The following is a 25237-nucleotide window of genomic DNA, read 5'->3' on the forward strand; positions in this document are numbered from 1 at the left end:
ATTGTGGTAAAGGTAGAGTGTGATTTAATTTAATTTAATTAAAAAAATTTAACACCAATCATAGCCAAACTATCGCAAACTATTTGACCTAAAAAAATACAAAACATATTTTTTTTAAAGAGCCCTTTGGGAGCCAAAAGAGCCGGCTCTTTTTGGTGAGCTGAGCTGAACGAGCCGGCTCACTGAAAAGAGCCGGAATCCCCATCGCTAATGCACTGTGCCACAAGTAGGCTAAATGAGTCAATGTAGCCTATGGATCATGAGGTTGAATAGTACATTGTACACGCCAAACCTAATATATACCTAATATCGAAGTGATAATATCTGGGGGACATTTGTTTGTTTTTACTGTTCTCCAAATAGCATTTTAGAGTTTTAAAATTGTGTAGAATTACAGTAAATGAGCTTCAACTGGTGGGTCTATTTCTACTCAATCCACTTTGACATACCCTCGTTTTTTTCCCAATAGTCATTGACTGAGTTTGACTCTTAGCATCTGGTTTGGAAGAGTTTACTATGGGTTCTGAAATTAGGAAGAGCTCAAAACAGCTCCATTGAGGATTAAAAACTCTCCCTCACTCTCCCTCCCTTAAAGTCCTACTGCCATGTCCTTTTCAGCTCATTTAACACCTGATTTACTTAACAAAGGGCACATCTTAATAGGTGATCCAGGTGTCCTCTTATAAGTGTGTGTGGAGGCTTTCTTCTTTGGTTCTGTATTGTTCCTCAAGCAAGTGGGGAGGCCGATGACATCAGAGGGCCATCGGACCAACTACTTGAATGGCCTACTCCATGAAGTTTACACTATTTCTCTCGCTCAAATTTATATGTGGGATGTTGTTTTTCAACAGGGAAAGTTTCAAAATAGTTGGAGTGCGCCTTTAAGAGAAGAGTAAAAAAATGACACAGAAATTATCAACACCCAACATCTCTCCAGTTACCTTTTAACAACATTTATTACAGTCAGCATAGGAAAATATATTCACATTAGTTGTTGTTGGCATAATTTTGTTTAGCTCTGTTTTTTTAAAAGGAAGCATAGATGTAAATGACAACTCTGAGACAATGATTTAGAAAAAACAACTCAAGCAATTTCAAACAAGGGCATTTAGAGGTGCAACAAGGTGCAATTCTTAATGATCAAATCAGGATTCTGTTTTTTATGTGCACACCGATTATAAATGATTTCATCTTCAGGTATAAATAAAGTGCAAAACACAACCTGGGGGAATATAATGTTAAACTAAAGCATAACTTAACACATCTAATTTTTAAACCCTTAGTCAATACATTTTATGTTTTGACGTATGATTTCTAATCTAGGAGAGTAACAGTTTTTTCAAATTGAATCTTAGAATAATAGAATTACTGTCACATAAAACCATGCATGGACAGATTTTTTAAAACTGGAAGTGTCTTTGAAATTCAAAGACATTCATGTTAAAACTGGACTTCAAATGACCTGTACAATGAATGAAACTTTAATGACTCATATTAACAAACGCACATATGATAAATAATGTTTTTATAGATTTGATTAAACAACAATAGCAAAATGACAAATTTGCAATCTTCTTATTTGCATGACTCAAACAAACCGCAAAGCAAAGCTATGAAGCTACTTAACCACTACATAGCTAGCCGGGCTAGTTTACAGAGGGTTACCACCATCAACAGAGCTTGACCGTGGTCGGTCATGATGTGGTTTGACCGCCAGTTATGGTCAAGGCACCGCTACCCGGATCCCGATCCTTATCTTTGATTCTCTAACCCGTTTCTTTTGAGCACCGTGGCTCCACAGTGAAAGTTCTCCCACTCACTCATTCACTTACTGCAACACTCATTTAACTGCACACTAAAGGACCTGTACTTACTTAGGGAAGGGGTTACCCAAGTGTGTCCCCTGGGCCTCCAGTTTATCAGTAGTTTTCATTCAAAGTAAAACCCACCTCTTACTGATATTAACTTGATCTGTCAATTGACTAATACAACTCTGAGATCATTGCTAGCTCATACTCCAATGTCATCAACGAGGATAAGTTGAGCTACTATAGCTATGTACATGTAATTACACAATTAACAGACCAACAGAATATACTAGATCAGGGGTGGCCAACCCTCCTCACAGGGAGCTACAAGGTAGCTGCAGGATTTCATTCCAGCTCTGCTCTAACACAACTGATTTACCTAATCATGAGCAGCTGATTAGTAGAATAGAATCAGGTGTGTAAGAACAGGGCTGGGACAAAAGCCTGCCAGCAGAAGGTTGGCCACATGTATGTATATGGTTGGTCACCCCTGTACTACATACTGGTTGGGGAGAAAATCTATTAACAGGGTTTGAAGACAGACATAGGGAATCCCTGTTTTCCCGGGAAATAGTGTAGTGTGTAGACAAACTTGTGTCCTCACCATTACAGTACCAAATGAATGCATCATGAATTTACATAAAGTGTGTCTCTTCATAAGCCCATGGTTTACAGAAGGACAATAACATGGCACAGGCTAATTATAAAGTCTAATTCCGTAGTGCTTATTCTCAATTCAGTCAAATTTGACCATCAACTCTAATGAAAAATAAAGTTAACATTGCCTCTTCTAAAACTACCTCAAGCATATAGCAGGTATTTAATCATTGTTTTTTCATTCATAGTAATCACTACTATTATATGTCCTCACCAACAGGCTCTTCCCTTTTTGATTTCTTCATATCAGTGCAAATATTCTTGTCGTCTGCTTCAATTTAATTCCAAAAGGGCTGAGGCTGGGGATTACAAATTGAAATCTCCCATTGTCAAAGGACGGAAGGTATAAAAAACACAAAACCAGCCTATTTAAGGTTGATCATACTTTGGATGATATGCTGGGTTTGGATTGAAGGGATTCAATATCTTACATTATCATGTACTGCTAAGTATTGCAATATGCCTCAGTTCAGCACCAAAGATGTATGCACCCCTTGGCAAAGCCAGAGGCTGAAATTTTGGCAAAGGGTGACTAAGCAATAGTTGTCTCTGCCAGACAGTTTGAAAATTATATAATATTTATACACTCTAGGACTAAGGTACAACATCCATATCGTATTAAAAAAGGGCTTGGCAACCTGCATTAGCTTAGCATCAGGCTAAATCATTTACTAAATCTGCGCTAATATTTCATTATGTCTCTTTGCCGCGCTCAAGGTTTACACTAGGCTCGTAGGTTTGTGCTTTGACGCTTTCACCCGAGGTGATGCAAGTTCATTCTTCAATACAATACAAAGGCATATTTAACGACTGTTTGTCATAGTCTAGCCTATATGGTGTCTACGTTTCGTAATCTAGGCTAAATCGCTAACAGTAAGTGCTGTAATATTGGCATTACGACCTGGTAAGTGCTCGTGTTGTGTCACACTCCAATTTAATGAATTTGGAGAAGGGGAAGGGGGCAAACTCACAATATTGAAACACAATTTTTTACAACACTGAGGCAGACCCAGTTCTGATGCTTGACGGGGGCATCATTTAAATGCAGCTCCACCAGCAGCGAGTCATGCTTTCTCCTTTACTCTGGAAGTCTATTTGAAACCACAACTACAAACATCAACATAACACAACCAAAGAATACAGTTGAATTCAGAAGTTTACATACACTTAAGTTGGAGTCATTAAAAGTCTTTTTTTAACCACTCCACAAATTTCTTGTAAACAAACTATAGTTTTGGCAAGTCGGTTAGGACATCTACTTTGTGCATGACAAGTAATTTATCCAACAATTGTTTACAGACAGATTATTTCACTTATAATTCACTGTATCACAATTCCAGTGGGTCAGAAGTTTACATCCACTAAGTTGACTGTGCCTTTAATTAAACAGCTAGGAAAATTCCAGAAAATTACGTCATGGCTTTAGAAGCTTCTGATAGGCTAATTTACATAATTTGAGTCAATTGGAGGTGTACATGTGGATGTATTTCAAGGCCTACCTTCAAACTCAGTGCCTCTTTGCTTTGACATCATGGGAAAATCAAAAAAGACCTCAGAAAAAAAATTGTAGACCTCCACAAGTTTGGTTCATCCTTGGGAGCAATTTCAAGACGCCTGAAGGTACCACGTTCATCTGTACAAACAATAGTATGCAAGTATTAACACCATGGGACCATGCAGCCGTCATACCTCTCAGGAAGGAGACGCGTTCTGTCTCCTAGAGATTAACGCACTTTGGTGCAAAAAGTGCAAATCAATCCCAGAACAGCAGCAAAGGACCATGTGAAGATGCTGGAGGAAACAGGTACAAAAGTATCTATATCCACAGTAAACAACGCCTATATCGACATAACCTGAAAGGCCGCTCAGCAAGGAAGAAGCCACTGCTCCAAAGCCACCATAAAAAAGCCAGACTACTGTTTGCAACTGCACATGGGGACAAAGATCGTACTTTTTGGAGAAATGTCCTCTGGTCTGATGAAACAGAAATGGAACTGTTTGGCCATAATGACCATCGTTATGTTTGGAGGAAAAATGGGGAGGCTTGCAAGCCGAAGAACACCATCCCAACCGTGAAGCACAGGGGTGGCAGCATCATGTTGTGGGGGTGCTTTGCTGCAGGAGGGATTCGTGCACTTCACAAAATAGATGGCCTCATGAGGGAGGAAAATTATGTGGATATATTGAAGCAACATCTCAAGACATCAGTCAGGAAGTTAAAGCTTGGTTGCAAATGGGTCTTCCAAAAGGATAATGACCCCAGCATACTTCCAAAGTTGTGGCAAAATGGCTTAAGGACAACAAAGTCAAGGTATTGGAGTGGCCATCACAAAGCCCTGACCTCAATCCTATAGAAAATTTGTGGGCAGAACTGAAAAAGCGTGTGCGACAAACCTGACTCAGTTACACCAGCTCTGTCAGGAGGAATGGGCCAAAATTCACCCAACTTATTGTGGGAAGCTTGTGGAAGGCTACCCGAAACATTTGACCCAAGTTAAATAATTTAAAGGCAATGACACCAAATACTAATTGAGTGTATGTAAACTTCTGACTCACTGGGAATGTGAAATAAAAGCTGAAATAAATAAAATGTTATTCTGACATTTCACATTCTTAAAATAAAGTGGTGATTCTAACTGACCTAAGACAGGGATGTTTTACTAGGATTACATGTCAGTAATTGTGAAAAACTGAGTTTAAATGTATTTGGCTAAGGTGTATGTAAACGTCCAATTTCAACTGTATATTATAAAAAATAAAAAAACACTGAGGGGAATTCCTCTCAGGGAGAGTAGCACTTAAAACCTCGTAAGGTCCGAACCCGTAAACACCCCCCCTCGTCATCAGAACTACGGAACCGCCTTTATCGCTCTCTCTGCTCACAATTACAAAGACAAACATGCAGTTAGAGTCACAGCAAAGAGTTATAAATGGAAGGTCAACAGGGATTAATAGTGTTTTGGCTTCATCAATCCTTCTTGGCTCTCTGCGCTGCCAATCTTGGATTTCCACCAATCGGGGAGAAGACGCTACCTGGGAGAAGATGATTGGGGGTGGTTATCCTCACCCTGAGGGTAGTATAAAGTCCCTTAGTGCTCCTTAGTCTCTGGGACAAGGAAGGCCAGGGCTAGGTTCTTTAGAGCTGTCATCGGGTGTGGTGCTGCCCTCCGAGCTAGCCTGGGCAGTGGGGGTCGGCAGATCGTCCAAAGGTTCCACGGGGGTGAGGGTGATCTCCACCTCCCCTCGATCCTCCAGCACAGTGGGCAGGGGCAGGCGGTGCTAGGGGGTAGACTGGGAGTTGTTGTTGTTCTTGGTGATGATGGTGGGTGGTCTCGGGGCCCTCTGGATGACCTCTACCATGGCCCTGCCCATGTCCCAGTTTGTGTGACTGGCCCCTGACAACAGCAGCACGGGCCGTGGGTCAGTCTCGAGCACCACGCCCCGGTGCTCTGGGTCGCCTGTGTCCGCTACCGAATGCAGCTGACCTAGTACCAAGGCCTGCTGGTCCTGGAATACGACCTCCACCACCTGGGAGGCGGAGGAAGAGCAGGCTTTCTGGATCACCCCTCCGGTGAGGGAATTCATGATAGGGGCTTGGTTGACCGAGGGTAAGGGTGGAGGGGGCGGCTGTGGGGGGGCAGTGTCCTCTGGCCGTGGCTTCCTGGGTCGTCCTCGTTTCCGTTTGGCCGGCGTGCCTCCCGGCCCAGGGCCCCCGCTTGTCGCCTCGGGGGCCCGTTTGCCCGCTGTGCGGGCCCTCTGCACCACCGATGTTGGTGCCACGGGCGCCATGGTGATTGATGGGGCTTTTTCCCTGTCGGGGTAGGAGAGGCTGACGCTCTGGGGGAGGATCATGACGGGGAGAGCGCCCCCTTGCTGCTGGGGCAGGGCAGTCATTGTAATAACTTTCACGCCACCTGCGTCTTTGGGCGCCAGCGAAGGGGGCGAGGAGCGCACCGAAAGCTGGGACTTTTCCGGGACGGAGCTGCGAGGCAGGATTCGGGGCAAGTGCTTCATCAGAGCCTCCACCTGCAATTCGCGACCCCCCGGGCGTACAGACTCCACCCCTTTCATTGGCTTGTCACTGGACTGCAGTTTCCCTGGCAACGACTGATCCCCAACGTCTTTATCCCTCTGAGAGAAACAATATCATTGTGTTACATAAACTCAATATCAGTAGACATGGCTCATTATTACAACTTCCAGCCCAGCAGTGTGTTCATGTACTTTGCGTTTAGTCTTTGAAAGGGTATTGTTGATGCACTCACTACCTTAGCTTCAGAGCCGCTCCCTTCCGTCTCTGGCCCACCTCCTTTGGATGGTACTGGGTTCTTCTTGATCACCTTGTGGGGCTTTGCAGGACCTCCTGTGAGACAGAGAAAAATCACAGATGATTACAAGAAATTCCAACCATAAGATGGTTGCGGATGGTATTGGAGATGACATGAACACAGTGTAACGAGGTCGACCGAATACAGTGTAACGAGGACGACTGAACACAGTAAGATGGAAATGAGGACACTGAGACTCACCTGCCATAGCGGCAGAAGTGACGAGTTCAGCCTGGCTGCAGCGCGGGTTGACGATGTGCTCCTGCACAAGAAAACGGGCGATCTCGACCACTGTGTCAAAGGAACGCTTGAGGATCTTCTGGGCCCAATCACAGATGAGCTCACAAGCCGCCTCCGTCACCTCTTGCTTGTAGGTCTGCACCAGCTCCGTCAGCTCCGACTACATTGACGTACAGCCATGTACATAATCACTACTGACAGTCATTTTTGCACTTAGCTATAGCAAAAGCAATGGTAGTGTGCTATCATCTAACCAGGAAGTGCAGGTGGCTAGTCATACATACCGGGTCGTTTTTCAGGTCCAGGTTTGGCAACAGTGGCATGTTTAGCACCGTCTTCCTGCGGATTCCACTATAACAATACGTGTCAGCGGAGGAGTTAAGGAATAACTGTAGACAGAAAGGGGAACCCCACCCTCTCCACTTATCAATAGATTATGGTAATACTTTTTGATCTTTTGTACTCCGTGGCATCATTCTATCCACATTTCCCATATAGGATGCAAATAGGATGCATTGAAGTATGGGTGAATCCCTGAATTCCATCCAGAATATTTCATTTACAGGTGTGAATGCAGTTGTGGCAAACAAAAGTAAAATTGCGTTCAAATGTTTAAAGGGCCTCCCAAAACAACCTCGTGACAGACTGAAAGGATATTTGGACTGTCCCCTGCCACCGAGCCTCCGGGCTTTGATGTTGGGGAAGATGTCACGGATGATCTTCCCAAAGTTGGCAGCGCTCAGAGGCCGGTGCTGCAGGTTTTCACAGTATCTCCTGGGGGATGAGAGTGTAAGAGATCATAACATTAGCTAGGTTGTTTTCATTAGGGCACACCGTAGCAAAGCGTTTGAAACGGAAAACTAAAACGAGTATTTCTTATTGATGTCCAGGTAGTCTGGGTTCATGAGTACATTTGTAATTCACAGTCACAGCTGTGCCTCATGACATGAACTTACTTGTATGTCTCGTAGACGTCTTGCTTGGGCAGGCAGGTGTCTGCGTGCTCCTCCAGGTGGCTGCGGATCCAGTTGCAGGTGTGCAGCTGGTCAGCTGTGTTGAAGGAGCTGGGGTCACTGCTGCTGCTGCTCAGGACAAACAAAGCAAAGAAGTACATCTCAGCAGCCATGTTTTGCTGATAAAAATATATTTTGTCTTGTGGCGGGAAAGAAAGGAACAGTTCAATGTAGACATTTTGAAACAAGTTAAGGCGGTGAACATTAAAAAATAAAAAAATCGAAGGAGGAGATATACACATCCCCAACTTCTCAACCGGTCCTGGCCCCCCCCCAAAAAGAAAGATGAAAAGCCAGCACAAGGTTCATGTTGCTGCTGTTTTATTCCAGCTCAAACATGCATTGCTGCACTGGCAAAAATAATAATAATCAATATGCACTCACATTTTGGCAAGCAATTAAATAACAATCACAAAATGTCAATCATTGTGTCAACTGTTTATAACAGATTTATAAACTATTAACTAAAGAATTTAGTTTATAAACTACTTATAATAGCATTTATGAATTGTTTTAAGTGTAAAGTGTTATGGGGGGGGGAAGTCAGTATGTGACTGGGTTATTGAGCTTTGTATACATGTTGACAATAACACCCATGAAAACGTGGACCTCTTCCCTTACCTTGGCAGTGTTCTCTCCTCCAAAGCTGACATCGATGCAGAAATACACCACCGCCTAAGTTGTGCCAGCGGGGCCATTGCCAGACTGAGAAAAAGAGTTTGGGGAATTTGGAGATGCGTGCATGTTCGAGATACATAGATCTGCATGGTCTGTTGAATCTCTGCATCTCAAACGCACACGATAACATCCAGATCAAAACTAAACTTAAACCACCAGCAGGTAGGTACAATGCACCCCCTTCTGGATGGACCACTGCGGCAACGCTTGCTTGCATGACACCTAATGTATCTCTAATGGACTGAATGGAAATAAAACAAAATGGAGGAAGGCCATCCACGGTAGGGCTGCACATCATGAAAAATACCTCCACCATGCCACTGAGGACAAGAGGCAACAACGAAAGGAGAGGCTAAACATCAACAACTATCAACACACACACTGGCCTCTTCAGTGGGATTTGTGGGTCATACATCAGCCTCTTCAGTCATCTGAAGAGCCACAAATATGTCCCTCCAGGAGGACAATCATAGAGTGCTAGACCCAGAGTGAATGCTGATGATAATGATGCTCACCTTTTCTCCCCTGAACTGGGGCCAGAAGGCAGCTGGAGGTAAAGGTAGAGTTTGTCGTTGTCAGAGAAGCGCTGCACATCTTGCTGTGGGTAGGAGAGACATAGGATACAATCTGGGTCATTCATAGACAAGGCAATTCATACACAGAGCAATACCAAAGATGTCTTGGCACTCACCAGGATAACGTCCACTTTGCCCTGTACATTCGTACTGCGAAAAGAAACAGCTATTACAAACACATTTCTGCAGACTTTCTAATGACACTGATGGATAAGCTGTATGAGATCAATGGCATGAGATAAATGTTGGAGAGGTTGCTGATACTACACAATATTTTAGTCCATTTTGATGATTTAAGCAGTGGCTGTGTGGACAGAGGGGTGGGACTTACGAGATGTTGCTCTTTAGTTTCTGCAGCAGCAGGCTAGGCTCTGTGTCACCCTCTCCTGAGTCCAGCCCCTCCCGCTTGGAGGGGTCCGCCTTCAGCCTGTCCTCCGTCATTGTTTGCTCACACAGCGGTGGCAAACACACCCTGAGGCCTCTGAAATGAGGAGAGGAGGGTAAATGTGATAACACTGTTCTAAGCACTGTGGAATTTACTGGGGGCTGTCATTTGATATTTTAAAAGCAACTTTTAGTTTTAGTTGAGGATGTTAAATCTATCCCTCCACATCCAATAACGCTCGTTATTGGACATGCACAATGTTAGTGAATTTTCAACTGATAAGCTGCCCAACAAGACAAGACAGAAGAAGCCTTCATGTCGTTTCATTTAAATCAAAATGGAAACTATGGATCATATCTGACTATGATGATGGTAGTACTGATAGGAGTTAGTTTCTGATTAAATCCACTGATGGAGTGGAGCAGAGACCAGGCTTTGTGCAATTCAGCTCCAAGTACACCGATTCGCCCAAGTCAATACTTAAAATAAAAAAATCTATGACTAAACCCTTACCTATGTTTATCCTCTGTAGTTGCATGCATTGCTTTGATTGCTGAAATCCATACTTTAAAAAAATAAATGTTAGTCAAATACAACAATTGACTGTTTGCTCATTGCTCAACAGGTAGCTTAGTGGTTAGAGCGGTGGGTTACTGGATCAAATCCCCGAGCTGACAAGGTACAAATCTGTCATTTTGCCACAAGGCAGAACTGTTCCCTGGTAGGCCGTCATTGTAAATAAGAATTTGTTCTTAACTGACTTGCCTAGTAAAATAAAGGTTAAATTAAAAAAATAAGGTGACAACGCAAATGTGTATGTGCCAATTGAATCTCAACAAGAAAACTGTCAGTGAGTATTTGATTAACATTTATTGAAAAGTGGTAAAAGGTCTGGAAAGTTGCATCAGCTAGGCTGGATTCTGTGCAAGAATTAAGGTTATTGGCTATCTGACAGGCTCACTTTGCCGTTTAACTCGTCATCTTTCTTCTCGAATCCAAAGGACATAAAACAATAGAGGTAAGATGGATATCAATTTTGAGACATGACATGTAGTATTTTAATTTTTAGTATACAATTTTCATATTAATTCAAAATTCCTGTATTTTTTCCCAAAATTTCTCACAAAAGCAAGTGTATCTCTGTGAAAATGTCAACGGTGCACTGAGCATATACCAATATTTTTTCAAAGCCTTTTACATTTAATTCAGCTCATGTCATGCTAATTTTGATTTTTGTGACCCGCGGAAATCAAATCCTCAAAAGGGGAAACGTGCACCGCTACGTCAACAGAGCTCTGTGGTTATTATTGTACGTATTAGGTTACGAAATCCAACTTTTTGGATACAATGTTAATGATATGTTAGAGAAATACCCCACTGAACGATTCAGAACATGAATAATCATATTTATCTTGGTAAAATGTATTTGAGTTCAATTTCATCACCAAAGCGCATTTTTACCCACTCTGGGCAGTGGCTGGACATCCTAAATCAGGGTTCCCCAACTGGCTGATTTTATTTGGCCCCCCAAGTTTTCTGGAAAAAAAAGACTGTAAAGATACCAGAAAAGCAGCTCTAACGTGATGTCCAAACTGGCTAGGTGCGTGCGTTTGCATGTTGAGTTTGTCTATCCCCACCAGACGTGATCAGGAGACAGAGGTAGAAATATCAAAATGAAATCTGAACTATATTCACTTGGGGACAGGTCGAAACTTAAGAAAAATTAATGGATATTTAGCTAGCTAGCTTGCTGTTGCTAAATAATTTATCCTGGGATATTTGGAACAGTACTGGGTATTACATGTACATTATCCTTTTTTGATGGATCTTTGTAAAATATCTACCTATTTTGAGTCACACGAACCTTTTTTGATGGATCTTTGTAAAATATCTACCTATTTTGAGTCACACGAAATCATGCGTTCTCTACTCCGACAATTAATCCAAAGATAAAAGAGGAAACCTAGTTAGTTTCTAGTAATCTCTCCTAGTTCAGTCATCTTCTTCTGTGGATTTTATATGGCAGTTGGCAACCAACTTTAAGGTGCCTTACTGCAACCAACTGGACTGGAGTGTGGACCTCGTTCATCTTTCAATCACCCACGTGGGTATATGCTCCTAAAAACCAACGAGTAGATGGGAGAGGCGGGACTTGCAGCGCATCAAGCGTCTAAAATAGAACCAAGTTCTAATCCCAAAATAAAAGAGGAAACCTAGTTAGTTTCTAGTAATCTCTCCTAGTTCAGTCATCTTCTTCTTCTAAAATAGAACCAAGTTCTATTTTAGCGCCTGGCTGCGCAGACACTTGTTGATGCGCACGAGCAGTTTGGATGAAATTATTGAATAACATGCATGGGTACATATATATTTTGAAATGTTGGGCACACAATGCAACCGGTGTTGTCAGCATGTAAGTGATTTTAATTTTAGAAATCTGTTCCAAAGTATTATAATATAGAATATGATATATTCCAACGCATAATAGAGATATATACAATGTGGTCCCAAATTATTGACACCCTTGATAAAAATGTGCAATAATGACTGTATAAAATAAATAATTCAAATACTGAGCTATATTGTATTCAAAAATAATTATTGGGAAATTACAGTGCCTTTAGAAAGTATTCACACCCCTTGACTTTTTCCACATTTTGTTGTGTTGCAGACTGAACAATTTTTTTTCTTAGCAAGTCACTTAATAAGTTGCATGGACTCTGTGCAATAATAGTGTTTAGCATGATTTTTGAATGACTACCTCATCTCTGTACCCTACACATACAATTATGAGTAAGGTCCCTCAGTCGAGCAGTGAATTTCAAGCACAGATTCAACCACAAAGACCAGGGATGTTTTCCAATGCCTCACAAAGAAGGGCACCTATTGGTAGATGGGTCAAATTGTAAAAAGGCAGACATTGAATATCCCTTTAAGAATGGTAAAGTTATTAATTACACTTTGGATGGTATATCAATTCAACCAATCACTACATAGATACAGGGGTCCTTCCTAACTCAGTTTCGTAGAGGAAACCACTCAGGGATTTCACCATGAAATCAATGGTCACGGTGACTTTAAAACAGTTACAGAATGTTATGGCTATGATAGGAGAAAACTGAGGATAGATCAACAACATTATAGTAACTCAACAATACTAACCTAATTGACAGAGTGAAAAGAAGGAAGCATGTACACAATAAAAAATATTCCAAAACATGCATCCTGTTTGCAGTGGTATAAAGTACTTAATTAAGTAAAAATGCTTTAAAGTACTACTTAAGTAGTTTTTTGGGGTATCTGTATTTTACTTTATATTTTTGATTACTTTTACTTTTACTTCACTACATTCCTAAAGAAAATAATTTAGTTTTTACTCCATACATTTTCCCGGACACCCAAAAGTACTCGCTCCATTTTGAATGCTTAGCAGGACAGGAAAAGGGTCTAATTCACATGCCTATCATGACAATATCCCTGCTCATCCCTACTGCCTCTGATCTGGTGGACTCACTAAACACCACTGCCTGTTTTTAACAAGGCACTAAAGTAATAATAAAAAAAATGTGGCAAAGCAATTCACTTTTTGTCCTGAATACAAAGTGTTATGATTGGGGCAAATCCAATACAACACATTACTGAATACCACTCTCCATATTTTCAAGCGTAGTGGTGGCTGCATCATGTTATGGGTATGCTTGTAATCGTTAAGGACTGAAGCATTTTTCAGGATAAAAATAAATGGAATAGAGATAAGGAAAACCTGGTTCAATCTGCTTTCCACCAGACACTTGGAGATGAATTCACCTTCAGTAGGGCAATAACCTAAAACACAAGGCCAAATCTATACTGAAGTTGCTTACGAAGAAGACAGGTAATGTTCCTGAGTAGCCAAATTACAATTTTGACTTAAATCTTCATGAAAATCTATTGCAAGACCTGAAAATGGTTGTCTAGCCATGTTCAACAACTAATTTGACAGAGCTTGAAGAATTTTGAAAATAGTAATAATTGGCTAATGTTGCGCAATCCAGGTCTGGAACGCTCTTAGAGACTTACCCATAAAGACAACTGTAATCGCTGCCAAAGGTGCTTCTACAAATTTTTGACTCAGGGGTGTAACAAGTTCTTCCACAACTATCTCGACAAACCATTTCTGTATGGACCTTGCTTTGTGCACGGGTGCATTATCATGCTGAAACAGGAAAGGGCCTTCCCCAAACTGTTACCACAAAGTTGGAAGCACAGAATCGTCTAGAATGTCATTGTATGCTGTAGCGTTAAGATTTCCATCACTGGAACTAAGGGGCATAGCCCAAACCACGAAAAACAGCCCCAGACCATTATTTGTTCTCCACCAAACTTTACAGTTGGCACTATGTATTCAGGCAGGTAGCGTTCTTCTGGCATCCACCAAACCCAGATTCTTCAGTCGGACTGCCAGATGGTGAAGCGTGATTCATCACTCCAGAGAACACCTTTCCACTGCTCCAGAATCCAATAGCAGAGAGCTTTACACCACTATAGCCGACGCTTGGCATTGCGCATGGTGATCTTAGGCTTGTGTGTGGCTGCTCGGCCATGGAAACTCATTTCATGAAACTGACGTTGCACCGAGAAGCAGTTTGGAACTCGGTAGTGAATGTTGCAACCAAGGACAGACGATTGCTACAAGCTTCAGCACTCGGCGGTCCCATTCGGTGAGCATGTGTGGCCTACCACTTTGCGGCTGAACCGTTGTTGCGCCTAGATGTTTACACTTCACAGTAACAGCACTTACAGTTGACCCGGGGCAGCTCTAGCAGGGCAGAAATTTGACCAACTTACTTGTTGGAAAGGTGGCATCCTATGACAGTGCCACATTGAAAGGCACTGAGCTCTTCAGTACGGTCCATTCTACTGCCAATGTTTGTCTATGCAGAATGCATGGCCGTGTGCTCGATTTTGAACACCAGTCAGCAACGGGTGTGGTTGAAATAGCCTAATCCACAAATTTGAATTTTTTTCCCCAATAAATTTGCCAACATTTTTAATAACAGTCATTTTCACTGTCATTATTGGGTATTTTGTGTAGATGGTTGAGAAAAATTTATATTTTATCCATCTTGAAAATAGGCTGTAACAAAATGTGGAATAAGTCATGGGGTATGAATAGTTTCTGAAGGCACTGTATATTATTTTATACTAATACAATTGCTCAGAGAAAGATATTTTGTTGAAACAAGTAATAGTTTTTTCTCGCAAAAAGGTAGGGGTCAAAAAGATTAACACCCCTAAAGATTCTTATAAATAAAGTAGTCAAAAGTTTAGTATTTGGTCCCATATTCCTAGCACGCAATGACTACATCAAGCTTGTGACTCTACAAACTTCTTGGATGCATTTGCATTTAGTTTATTTTGTGCCCAATTATAAATGAATGGTAAATGTATTGTGTCATTTTGGAGTAACTTTTATTGTAAATAAGAACAGAATATGTTTCTAAACACTTCTACATTATCCTAATATGGATGATTCCATGATTACGGATAGTCCTGAAATGAATAGTTAATAATGATGAGTGAGAAAGGAAGTTACAGAGGGTCAAAGATCATAACCCCCAAGACATGTTAACCTCCCCTGTTATTGGTGAGAGGTTAGCGTGTCTTGGGGGTATGATCTTTGACCCTCTAACTTTCTCACTCGTCATTATTGTTTCAGGTCAGGATTATTAATGAAGAATAGTACTGCAAAAGTGAAACAGTCGTTTTTTTCATTTCAATCGTGTGTCAATATATTCAATGTCGTATCAATATGAGAAAAATCTGAGTTTGGTGTGTACTGTATAGCCAAAATCAAGTACAGTGATGCGTGCTACAGCTACACAGAAGGGTGCAATTCGGGACATTCATGCATCTCCATTACCCTCTTTCTATTGCTAAATTCTTAAGCTAGGACACAGGTGGGAGCGCTCCAGTACAGTAGGTGTTATTAATGCACAATAATGTTGGATGCCAGCCGCCAATACACCCCACAGAAGAAGGGGCGGGGGCGACAACGGTAGTTAGCTAGCCGTACACCGGTAGACAGTGTCCTTGGTCCCCACCTGTCATGCACTGTTATCCTGCAGTTCTGTTAACTACGGTGAGGGCAGGTGGGAGCGTAGGACAGTGTGCTAGCTAGCACACGGTGACCCTAACTATCAAGCTAGCTAACACACGGTGTCGCCCCAGCCTCCCGCCTGCTGTGCTAGCGGGAGGCGGGGGCGACCGGTAGAAAGTGTATTTCACCACCGCTTGTCGGCCCACAGCAGAAAGCTGTGCCCGACAGGCAGGGGTGAAGGACACGACTTCCACAACAGGTGGGAGGTGGGGGCTACACCGTGCCCTAGCTAATTAGCAAGCTAGCACACGTGTCGCTAACAAGCTAGCTAGTTCGCTAGCACATGTTGTCCCCCCAGCCTCCCGTGCTAGCAGGAGGTGGGGGCAACTGGTAGACAGTGTCCTTCGCCCCCGCTTGTTGGGCACTGTTTTCCTGCAGTTCTGTTAAAGACAGTGAGGGCAGGAGAGAGCGAAGGACATCGAGGCGGACTCCGCCAAAAAACTCACATAATACTTGTACTTTCCTTTAAAGACCACATTCAAAAGTGTCATATGCATGAAGACATCGAGGAGGGGGCATTCATCCAGGAACCAATGGGATGCTCATGGGGGGAGGGGTTCATGAAGGAACCAATGGGATGCTCAAGGGGTGGCCACATGCAGGAACACCCCGAATTGCGGGCTGCAGTTGCACACTATTGCAGCTACAAGCCTGTCCCCAAAATAGAAAATAAGTCAATCAGTTGAACAGCCAGGGACACTCCCACTACGGCACCCAACGCACTATCAGTGTCTGGAAAAATAATAATACTTGGGAGTAAAACATGCACGATGCTCTCTGCATTTCCAAAGCATGACAAACGGGCGATTATGTAGGATAATTAAAACAGAAGTGTTCCTAATTATAAAGCTTGATTGGCATAATACAATGGCGCAATGACAGAGTGCAGCCGCTGCCAAGCTGGCTCACCCGGCTGTCATTAGCACGGTGCCGAAATACTATGAGGCATGGTTTTGGCGTACCAATACCTGCCATGACATGGGTCTTTTTCTCACTAGCGTTGCAAACTACTCGCTTCCCTCTCAGCTAGCGACTTCCATTATTTGAGATGGTTAACAATGGCTTTTTCATGTCACAGCGTATGCTATTCTATGGTCATGCGCTTGCAATTTGCATACTTCCCGCTTTATCGATAACATGTTTCAAGTCACTGTAGCTAGCTTACTAGCTAGCCATCTGGCTAGGCACACACTGGTGGTCAGTTTTTTGGGAATAGAAAGCACATATAACAAACGAAGAACAAATACGCTAGTTTGATAGGCATTTAAAACATGTAGATTCGCTGAATACTATTATTTAATCTTAGCAAGTGACTAACGTTAGCTAAACTTGATAGCTAGCTAGCTGGGCTAGCATTAGCAAGCAATGAAACACCTTTTGAAACATGAATTGTAACAGAATTCAAACTTTTTCAACAATATATCAAAGTAATGTTTAAATTGCACATATTATTCGGTGATATATATAATAAAAACCTATTTGACTATTTATTTTATAAAAGAAAAAGAAAGTACCTGAGCCAAAGATACAGCAAAAATCCCCTTTCAGATTTTTTTGTGATTGGACAAATATGTCATGTCTGCCTGACTACAAAGCAAACGTAAATTCCAATTGGTGGATTGTTCTAATTCTACTCGGATACCAAGTGTAACTTAAATTCTATTGGTTCAATTGCTTTATTTTCTTGCTAAATATTATTCTGATAGGAGGCGTTATGGTTGGTCTGCCCAGTAACTGAGCTGATGGATCGTCTAAGAAAATTCTGCCTAGTGACAGAAACTTGATTGGTTTACCCATGTATGAATATTTTATTTCCTTTTGGGCTGACATACCCTATGCACAGATCTAGAATCAGTTTACTACTCCTCTATCCCAACGTCGCCTTCTAAACACAGGAAACGTAAACCTGACCTTGGATCAGCATCTAGTGCAATTTAACTCCCCTCTGATTTTACTCCTTTCCTTCTGACTAAATCATCGAAGATTTATAATAAACTAACAGTTATTGATGAGTTTCTTGTTTTATTTATTATACTTCGGGTTAAGGTTTACATGTGGTTATAAATAAGATACATCATATTTGTATTTTGTTAGAATTGTCTGCTTCCTGTATCCCATATTCTTTGCATCAGAACACAACACGAGCAGCTGTGTCGTCACATCCGCAAATTTGTAACATGGATCCAAGCGGTTTGAAGCTCAATTTCTGGGAGAATGGACCAAAACCGGGACAATTTTATTCATTTCCTGGCAGCAGTTTAGCCCCAGGATGCGGACCTATCAAACACACCCTGTAAGTAAATACTTTTGAGTGGAGACCCTAATAATGTCATCCCACTTTCGATTTCCTCGGTACGCTGCAGTGCTGTATCATCATGGTGGAGCTAGCCGATGCAGTTAACGTTAGCTCACTGACTACTACACTATTATTTAGTTGGGCTACTAGTTAGCTAAACTGAATATGTTAACGCGCTATCTTATTCTATTTCGCACAAATTGACTGACGTGATAAGTTGCCCATCTATGCCTCGCCAGTTATCTACCTAATCATATTGCGCTTATGGTAGTTAATGCTAGTATGACATGGCAGTGAGGTAGCTATCTAGCTAACAAACTCACCATCATAAAGGATGCTATAGAAGCATATTTTGTAGCTAGTCCTACTCCCGCCATATATGTTATATATGCGCGTGCATGAGCCTAAATGGACGTTCAGCATGCATCCCTCTATTGCATTTTTAGTGTAACGTTAGTTAATAAAACTTTCCCATGACAAACTACATTTTTCCCTCCCTAAACTTTAGAAACCCCATGGTGACGGGAACATCAGTGCTGGGAGTGAAGTTTACAGGTGGAGTCATCATCGCAGCTGACATGCTGGGCTCCTATGGCTCCCTGGCACGGTTCCGTAACATCTCTCGTCTCATGAAGGTGAATGACACCACCATCCTGGGCGCTTCCGGCGACTACGCAGACTACCAGTACATGAAGCAGATAATCGAACAGATGGTGTAAGTTTGAGGTTTCTTTCAGAAAAATCTGTTATGCTGTCTTGGTTCTTTATGGTTATAGTTTACATTGTTTAAAAAAATAAAATGTTTTGTTGATATTTTAATGTATTTATTGTAGACTCTTGTTAAAGGGTACATACACAGAAAATGGAGTAGTTCATAATATAGTAGCATTCATAATAATAGCGTGGTTTTAGAAAGGAGAAATGGCAAGAGATGCCCTCAGTTTTGTATGCTTAACTCACTGACATTGGCACACAGAAGCAGATCTGACTGTATCTCTGTCAATGACATCAGTGTGTTAGCATATGCTAGTGTCAACATTTTTTATATACAGATATTATCCATTGACAGAAGTATATGAATATGCACAACATGAGAGGAAATAATTAAGGAATGAGGTTGCGTTAAACTCCAACTTTTTTCCCTGCTTGGATGAGGTCTTTATTAGAAGGGAATACATTTCAGATGTGAGACCTCTTTTTCCAAGCAGTACCTTGTGAAAGGGATTAAGCTTAGTTTCCCAAGATACCACATAACCGGTCCTAGCCGAATGTAATTGTAAGTAGAAAAAGAACAAAATGCTAGGCAGGTTGTGCTTTTGTTGGAAGTCTTGGAATGCGCCTTCCCCAAAGAGACCGCCATCCCCTGCAATTTCTGAACGTGTTTTATTCTTGTTTAAGTTTTTTTTTCCTCCAGATACATTGAGATTAAGGAGCACATTTTTTTCCAATAGACAAATCTTTTTTTATTTTTTTAACAATTTTTGTTAAAAATGTAACCTTAATTTAACTAGGCAAGTCAGTTAAGAAACAATTCTTATTTACAATGACGGCCAAACCCGGACGACGCTGGGCCAATTGTGCACCACCCTATGGGACTACCAATCACGCTGGATGTGATACAGCTTGGAATCGAACTAGGGACTGTAGTGATGCCTCTTGCACTGAGATGCAGTGCCACTGAGATGCCCAGGTGGTGCTACAGGGAGCATTGAACTGAATATCTTTTGTGGACGGGTGTTTATTTAACCACTGAAAAACGCAATTGAAAGGAATTAATACATTCATTTATGTACTTCTGTTTTTTTTTTTTTTTTACATCTCTAAAGAATTGAGAATTATTCAGTACAATATTTTGCAAGGAGGAGTACATTTGTACACCCAGATATCTAAAATGCTGGACCACTGGGATATGTAACGGAATAGATTACTCTCGTCTATTGTTCAGTAGTAGTAATGCAGACTACCCCCAATTGATCTTGTATCCTGCAATTTTGCTAAAAGCATTAAAGATATCTAAAAGGTGGGGAAAAGAGTGAGAAACAATCTGGAAGAATAATATGTCATCAGTATAGAGACGTGATATTTGGTGCAATAGATTGTAATAGGATCATAGCAGACGGACTACGGGTTTGAGAGAAGGCAATTAACAATGAAGAGGACATCCTTGGTGTGCACTTCTGGAGATGGAAAACTAACAGAAGCAGACGTTTGCAGATAGACTGGAGTATAGGGTCTGGATCATTGATACAAAGTATAATAATGGGTTTTAAGGAAATTGGGGCAGGATCTCTTTGTTTGAATGGTTTCTGGCAATAAGGAGTCATTTCCCTCACTTGGGGTGCTGAAACCTTTGCTTGGTTATCTCCCTGAGGGGACCACCACTTATCAGGTCTGTGTGTTTGCATCCCAGGATCGACGAGGAGCTCCTGGGGGACGGTCACAGCTACAGCCCCAAAGCCATTCACTCCTGGTTGACACGGGTAATGTACAACCGCCGCAGCAAGATGAACCCACTGTGGAACACTGTGGTCGTTGGTGGATTCTACAATGGCGAGAGGTGGGATGATTTTTCAGCATCTTTAACTAGCCATTTTTTGTCCTTATCAGAAGTTATGCCAAGACGTGGAACTCTTGAAATTGCTTAGCAATTTAGGAGTGCCCGTTGACAATGCTGTCATGTTAGATCGAATAGTTTAACCATGACCGTGTTTTAAACCATGACCCTGGTTAGTTTTTGCCTTTTAACAAACCTAATACCATGGTCTTGATGTTAACATCAAACTGACTTGAGACCTGCAGCTATAAATATTGTAACTAGCTACATCAAAATAAATGCATAACTTGTCATCTTGTATTTCTCTAGCTTCCTGGGCTACGTGGACAAGCTGGGTGTGGCCTATGAGGCACCTACAGTGGCGACAGGGTTTGGTGCTTACCTGGCCCAGGTGAGGACAAATAAGCTAATGAACACACATGAGGGGACTACTACTGAGAGGCAGTAATAACTTCTATACATTTCATAGTTTAGAATGTATCTTTGTAAATCGGAAAGAAGATGCCGTAGTTTCTATTCCCACGATTGGCTGAAGTAGTCATTTATTTTTAAAGTCGTCGAGCTACACGTTCATATAGAAATAGTGGCAACCCCTTCGGGGATAAGAAAATGAATAAGTATAATTGGAAGTAATCTGTACTGCATGATGCGTCTGCTACTTCATGGTAATACTGTATGTAAAAATGAATGTTCCACAGTTGGAGTTCAACACGGACCCTTGCAGTACGTATGAGTTTGTTTAAGCTTATTCTGTGTCCATGCAGCCCCTGATGAGGGAGGTGGTGGAGAACAAGGTTGAGATCACTAAGGATGAGGCGCGGGCGCTGATTGAGCGCTGCCTTAAAGTGCTGTACTATCGCGATGCTCGCTCCTACAACAGGGTGAGTCGGTAGTCTCAACACTCCTGAATGAGTTATTTTCAACAGCATATAGTGAATTTTTCTGTTTGTAGCAAATATCTCATAGCTATTTGTGACATGACTGATGTTTGGCTGTTTTAGCATGAGATTGCCATTGTGACAGAAGAAGGTGTGGAGATTGTTGGCCCCATGTCCTGTGAGACCAACTGGGAAATTGCCCACATGGTTAGGTAGGTTATAGCCACATAACTCATCTTGACTGTCCAGTCAGAAGTGTCCAACAAGGTCCATGAAGTTGGCATGTTTAGTGTATTTGTGTGTAGTACATTACTTGATAGGAAATTGTTTTTAAAGCTGCTGTCATTTGTCCTAAATTGATCATAGCATTTAACTGAAAAGATACATTGTAGATCTTGTGGATTAGTTCACACAGCATATGCCTGTATCTTACATGATATGAAAATGTAATTTTCTTTTCTTTTGCAGTGGGTTTGAATAAGGACGATGTTGGCGATTCAGGACTGTACGTTAAGCCACACTATCAGTCTGTTCCATGACATTCTAAAATGTTAGCGCTTTAATAAGACTGCTATGTAACCAATTTAGTTTTTCCCCCTTTTGTAATATGAAAAATAAATGTACATTTCTGAATGGGTGAGTTATTTAAACTTGAATAACAATCAGGCTTAAAATAAATCTGGTGAAGTTCTGAGAAATTAGATTTATATACTGTAATTGGAAAGGTCCACACACAAGCAGAGCTAAGGGTAAAGGTTCTTGGGGGGGGGGGGGGATACCTAAACTTGTTTTTGGATCAACCATACAAAACTGCACCTAACTATGCTGTTATTACCTCAAAAAGAAAACCCACCATTAAAGCAGGCTTGACACTTTATTTCTAAAAAAAAAAAAATGGAGAATCATTCTGGTGATAAGGAAAATACAAAATACAAAAATATGTAAATGAGCCCAGGGGTAGGATGTAATCCAAGAGAAAGCAGTCAGCAAGGCATCAACATCTGAGATTTCCTTGGAACGCATGGTTGGTTTTCTTGAGGTAATTTATCGCTGTGGACAGGACTTCTTTAAAGGCTAGATTGCTTTCAGTACATAAACAAAAAGTAGATCAAATGAAGCAATGGCCTATGTCTGTCCACTTACGTGATTAAAAACAGAGAAGCCGGTCTTTGGAGGATATATTGGCACGGGTGTTAGGTGAAGCAGAGCAACTTACAGTAGTGACTGCATACATTTTCATACTGGTTCCCCCGTGGGAATTAAACCCACAACCCTGGTGTTGCAGGCGCCATGCTCTACCAACTGAGCTATACAGAATCATACATTCAAGTGAGTGAAGTTAAATATATCAAACAATCCCTACTAGAAGAGACATTCTGATCTCTTTAAAAAACGTTCTCCCCAATTTGGTAGTCTAGTTCCATCGCTGCAACTCCCCTATGGACTCGGGAGAGGCGAAGGTCGAGAGCCATGCGTCCTCCGAAACGACCCTGCCAAGCAACACTGCTTGCTTAACCCTTGAAGCAAGCCGCACCAATGTGACGGAGGAAACACTGTCCAGCTAGCAACTGAATCAGCTTGCAGGCGCTCCCGGCCCGCCACAAGGAGTTGCTCACACATGTCGCTACACCCGTAATAACATCTGCTAAATGTGTATGTGACCAATAAAATTTAAATTAAAGCGCGATGGGACAAGGAAATCCCAGCCGGACGACGCTGGACCAATTGTGCGCCGCATCATGGGTCTCCCGGTCACGGCACAGTGCCTTAGACCGCAACATTTTGATCTCTAAGCCAGCCTATGAATGACAGTTTCAATCAATTCTAAAAAGTTTGAGTAGAAGTTATTTACAAAGTCTTTAGTCTACAGTGTTGATGGAAAGAGACTGATTAATTGCATAAAACAGGTTAGTCATATTTAATATGATTTAACGTTAGGGTTACACGTAAGACAAAAACGTGTACCACAGCAGCTTGTGATATCCAAAAACACTTTCATTATGTGAATGTTCCACCCACAAAATAGCAAAAGTTACCTCACCTTCCCAAGAGAAAGGAATGAATGTGTGCACACAGTTAACAGGGGTTAGGTCAAGTCTCCAGAGCTATACCATCTCTGCTTCAAATGTCATGATTCCCTTGGTTTGAAACTGTGTTGAATGATCCATGTCAGTAGTCTCTACTGTGAGTTGCGAGTCCGCAAATGATCAATCTCAGTTTCCTCAAAGCCATGGAAAGATTCCAGATCGCTGTCCTTCTCAAACACCTGTTTAAGAGCTTGAGGGTTGGGTGTCGGCGAGGGCAAGGTGTACTCAGACGTAGTGTCCGAAACCACCCCTTTGTCCTCTGGCTCCACTTTCATTAGCACTTCAGAGCTCCTCTTTGCCGACTTTGCTTGAGAAAGCCCGACTAGAGCCTCGGTCAGGCTCTGCGCCAGTTCAGCTGGACCTTCCTCTCCTTCCTCCTGTGGCGGTGTGCTGACCATCATGAAGGACTGCTGGAGGATCTTGGGTTGCGTGGCCAAGCACGAGACCACGTCACCCAGACATTCCACCAGAAGTAGAGCCAGGTCGCCCGGCCCCAGAGCCACAGCTCCTTCATTCTGGGTGTACATCTCGCACCAGCGGGCCTGCAGGAACTCCTTCATAACAGGCACTACGCACAGCTCCAGGGGCTGCAGGCGACAGGAGCAGCCGATGGGGATCACTGCTGGCAGGGTGTTGCTGCTGTTGAGAGCGGCTAGGAAGTCATTGGCCAGGTGGCCGTGGTGGGTGTCCATGATCAACAGACCTTTCCCCCCCGCCTGGGGGTTAACGTGCTTCTGCCACACCTTAGAGAGCCACAACTGGAGCCGCTCGTTGTCCGTAAAGCCCTCTGGGCGCGCCTCCAGGAAGACAGAGTCCGGGATGGCCTTGTGAAGGTGTGGAGGGTTGCCTTTGAGGAACACCATGGTGGGCAGCATGGTGCCATCGGCCAGCCCTGCTAGGACCACCTCTATCAGGGGCTCCCCGGTGCCGATCAACTGGAACGCCTCAGGGCTCATCTTGAGCTTATCCAGGTCCAGGAATACAGAGAGCTCGTCGACGCATCCCATGGAGGGTGGCCGGAAACCGACATCTTTGACCTGCTTGCAGACAAAGCGAGTGAAGATGCGGACGCTCTCGTAGACGTTGCGCGGCAGCGGGCGCTTGGCCGAGCAGGTGGCCTGCAGGCTGAGGTTGTGGCGAAGCATGAACTCCACAGCCCACTCGTAGAACTCACCGATCTCGTGCGACTCCTCCAAGGCCTGCGTGGCTGTCTGGAGCAGGTTTTCCTCTGTGACTGGCATCTGCTGCTCCCGCTGGCACATCACCCACTCTGCGATGCGGTCTGTGCTCCAGATCCAGTCCTTCTGGAGGCGCTGGTTCTCCAGGTGCAGCATCCAGTCCTGGATGAGCTCTGGCTGGGTGCCAAAGCGCAGGGACGCCTGGGGGAAGCCGCTGCATAGGGCATAGAGCAACACCTTCAGCTGGCGCAGCGTCAATTTGGTTGCCCCTTCTTTCCTGGATTTGCCCATTCTGGCCTCTCCTCCATGGAACAGCTCTCCGTTGGACCCATGGGACTCCACTGCCTGGGGTTCCATCACATGGCCCAATCCTCCGACCTTGGGGGTTGTCCAGACACCATTGGATGCAGCAGTGGAGGGCATG

The 25237-nt window shown here is 42.7% G+C and overlaps 2 protein-coding genes across 2 annotated transcripts; one reads left to right on the forward strand and one right to left on the reverse strand.

Moving 5' to 3' along the window:
• Positions 1-937: 937 nt before the first annotated feature.
• Positions 938-17419, reverse strand: LOC129819804 (DNA-binding protein RFX5-like). Its single transcript, XM_055876404.1, has 11 exons — positions 17335-17419; positions 9631-9780; positions 9416-9449; positions 9240-9322; positions 8668-8751; positions 7990-8115; positions 7691-7807; positions 7318-7396; positions 6995-7193; positions 6731-6828; positions 938-6596 (listed from the first exon to the last, which is right to left on the reverse strand). The coding sequence occupies exons 2-11, from the start codon at positions 9738-9740 to the stop codon at positions 5745-5747; spliced, it is 1782 nt and encodes a 593-aa protein (XP_055732379.1). The 5' UTR covers positions 9741-9780; positions 17335-17419; the 3' UTR covers positions 938-5744.
• Positions 17420-17952: 533 nt separating this feature from the next.
• Positions 17953-22181, forward strand: LOC129819806 (proteasome subunit beta type-4-like). Its single transcript, XM_055876407.1, has 7 exons — positions 17953-18113; positions 18625-18831; positions 20527-20673; positions 20980-21061; positions 21435-21551; positions 21672-21760; positions 22017-22181. Exons 1-7 carry the CDS (start codon positions 17998-18000, stop codon positions 22027-22029), a joined length of 771 nt encoding a protein of 256 aa, XP_055732382.1. The 5' UTR covers positions 17953-17997; the 3' UTR covers positions 22030-22181.
• The last annotated feature ends 3056 nt before the right edge of the window (positions 22182-25237 follow it).

This window comes from Salvelinus fontinalis, chromosome 22, assembly GCF_029448725.1.
Source record: "Salvelinus fontinalis isolate EN_2023a chromosome 22, ASM2944872v1, whole genome shotgun sequence".
NCBI lineage: Eukaryota > Metazoa > Chordata > Actinopteri > Salmoniformes > Salmonidae > Salvelinus > Salvelinus fontinalis.

Excerpts from the sequence above, each read along its gene's own strand:
- LOC129819804 (XM_055876404.1), bottom strand. The coding sequence starts at position 9,740 with ATGACGGAGGACAGGCTGAAGGCGGACCCCTCCAAGCGGGAGGGGCTG. Across the intron at positions 7,397-7,690 it reads GGTGGCAGGGGACAGTCCAA|GTATTGTTATAGTGGAATCC; the intron begins ATATCCTTTCAG and ends CTCCGCTGACAC. Across the intron at positions 6,597-6,730 it reads GCGGCTCTGAAGCTAAGGTA|AGGGATAAAGACGTTGGGGA; the intron begins GTGAGTGCATCA and ends TGTTTCTCTCAG.
- LOC129819806 (XM_055876407.1), top strand. The coding sequence starts at position 17,998 with ATGGATCCAAGCGGTTTGAAGCTCAATTTCTGGGAGAATGGACCAAAA. Across the intron at positions 18,114-18,624 it reads GGACCTATCAAACACACCCT|AAACCCCATGGTGACGGGAA; the intron begins GTAAGTAAATAC and ends CCTAAACTTTAG. Across the intron at positions 21,062-21,434 it reads TTGGTGCTTACCTGGCCCAG|CCCCTGATGAGGGAGGTGGT; the intron begins GTGAGGACAAAT and ends GTGTCCATGCAG.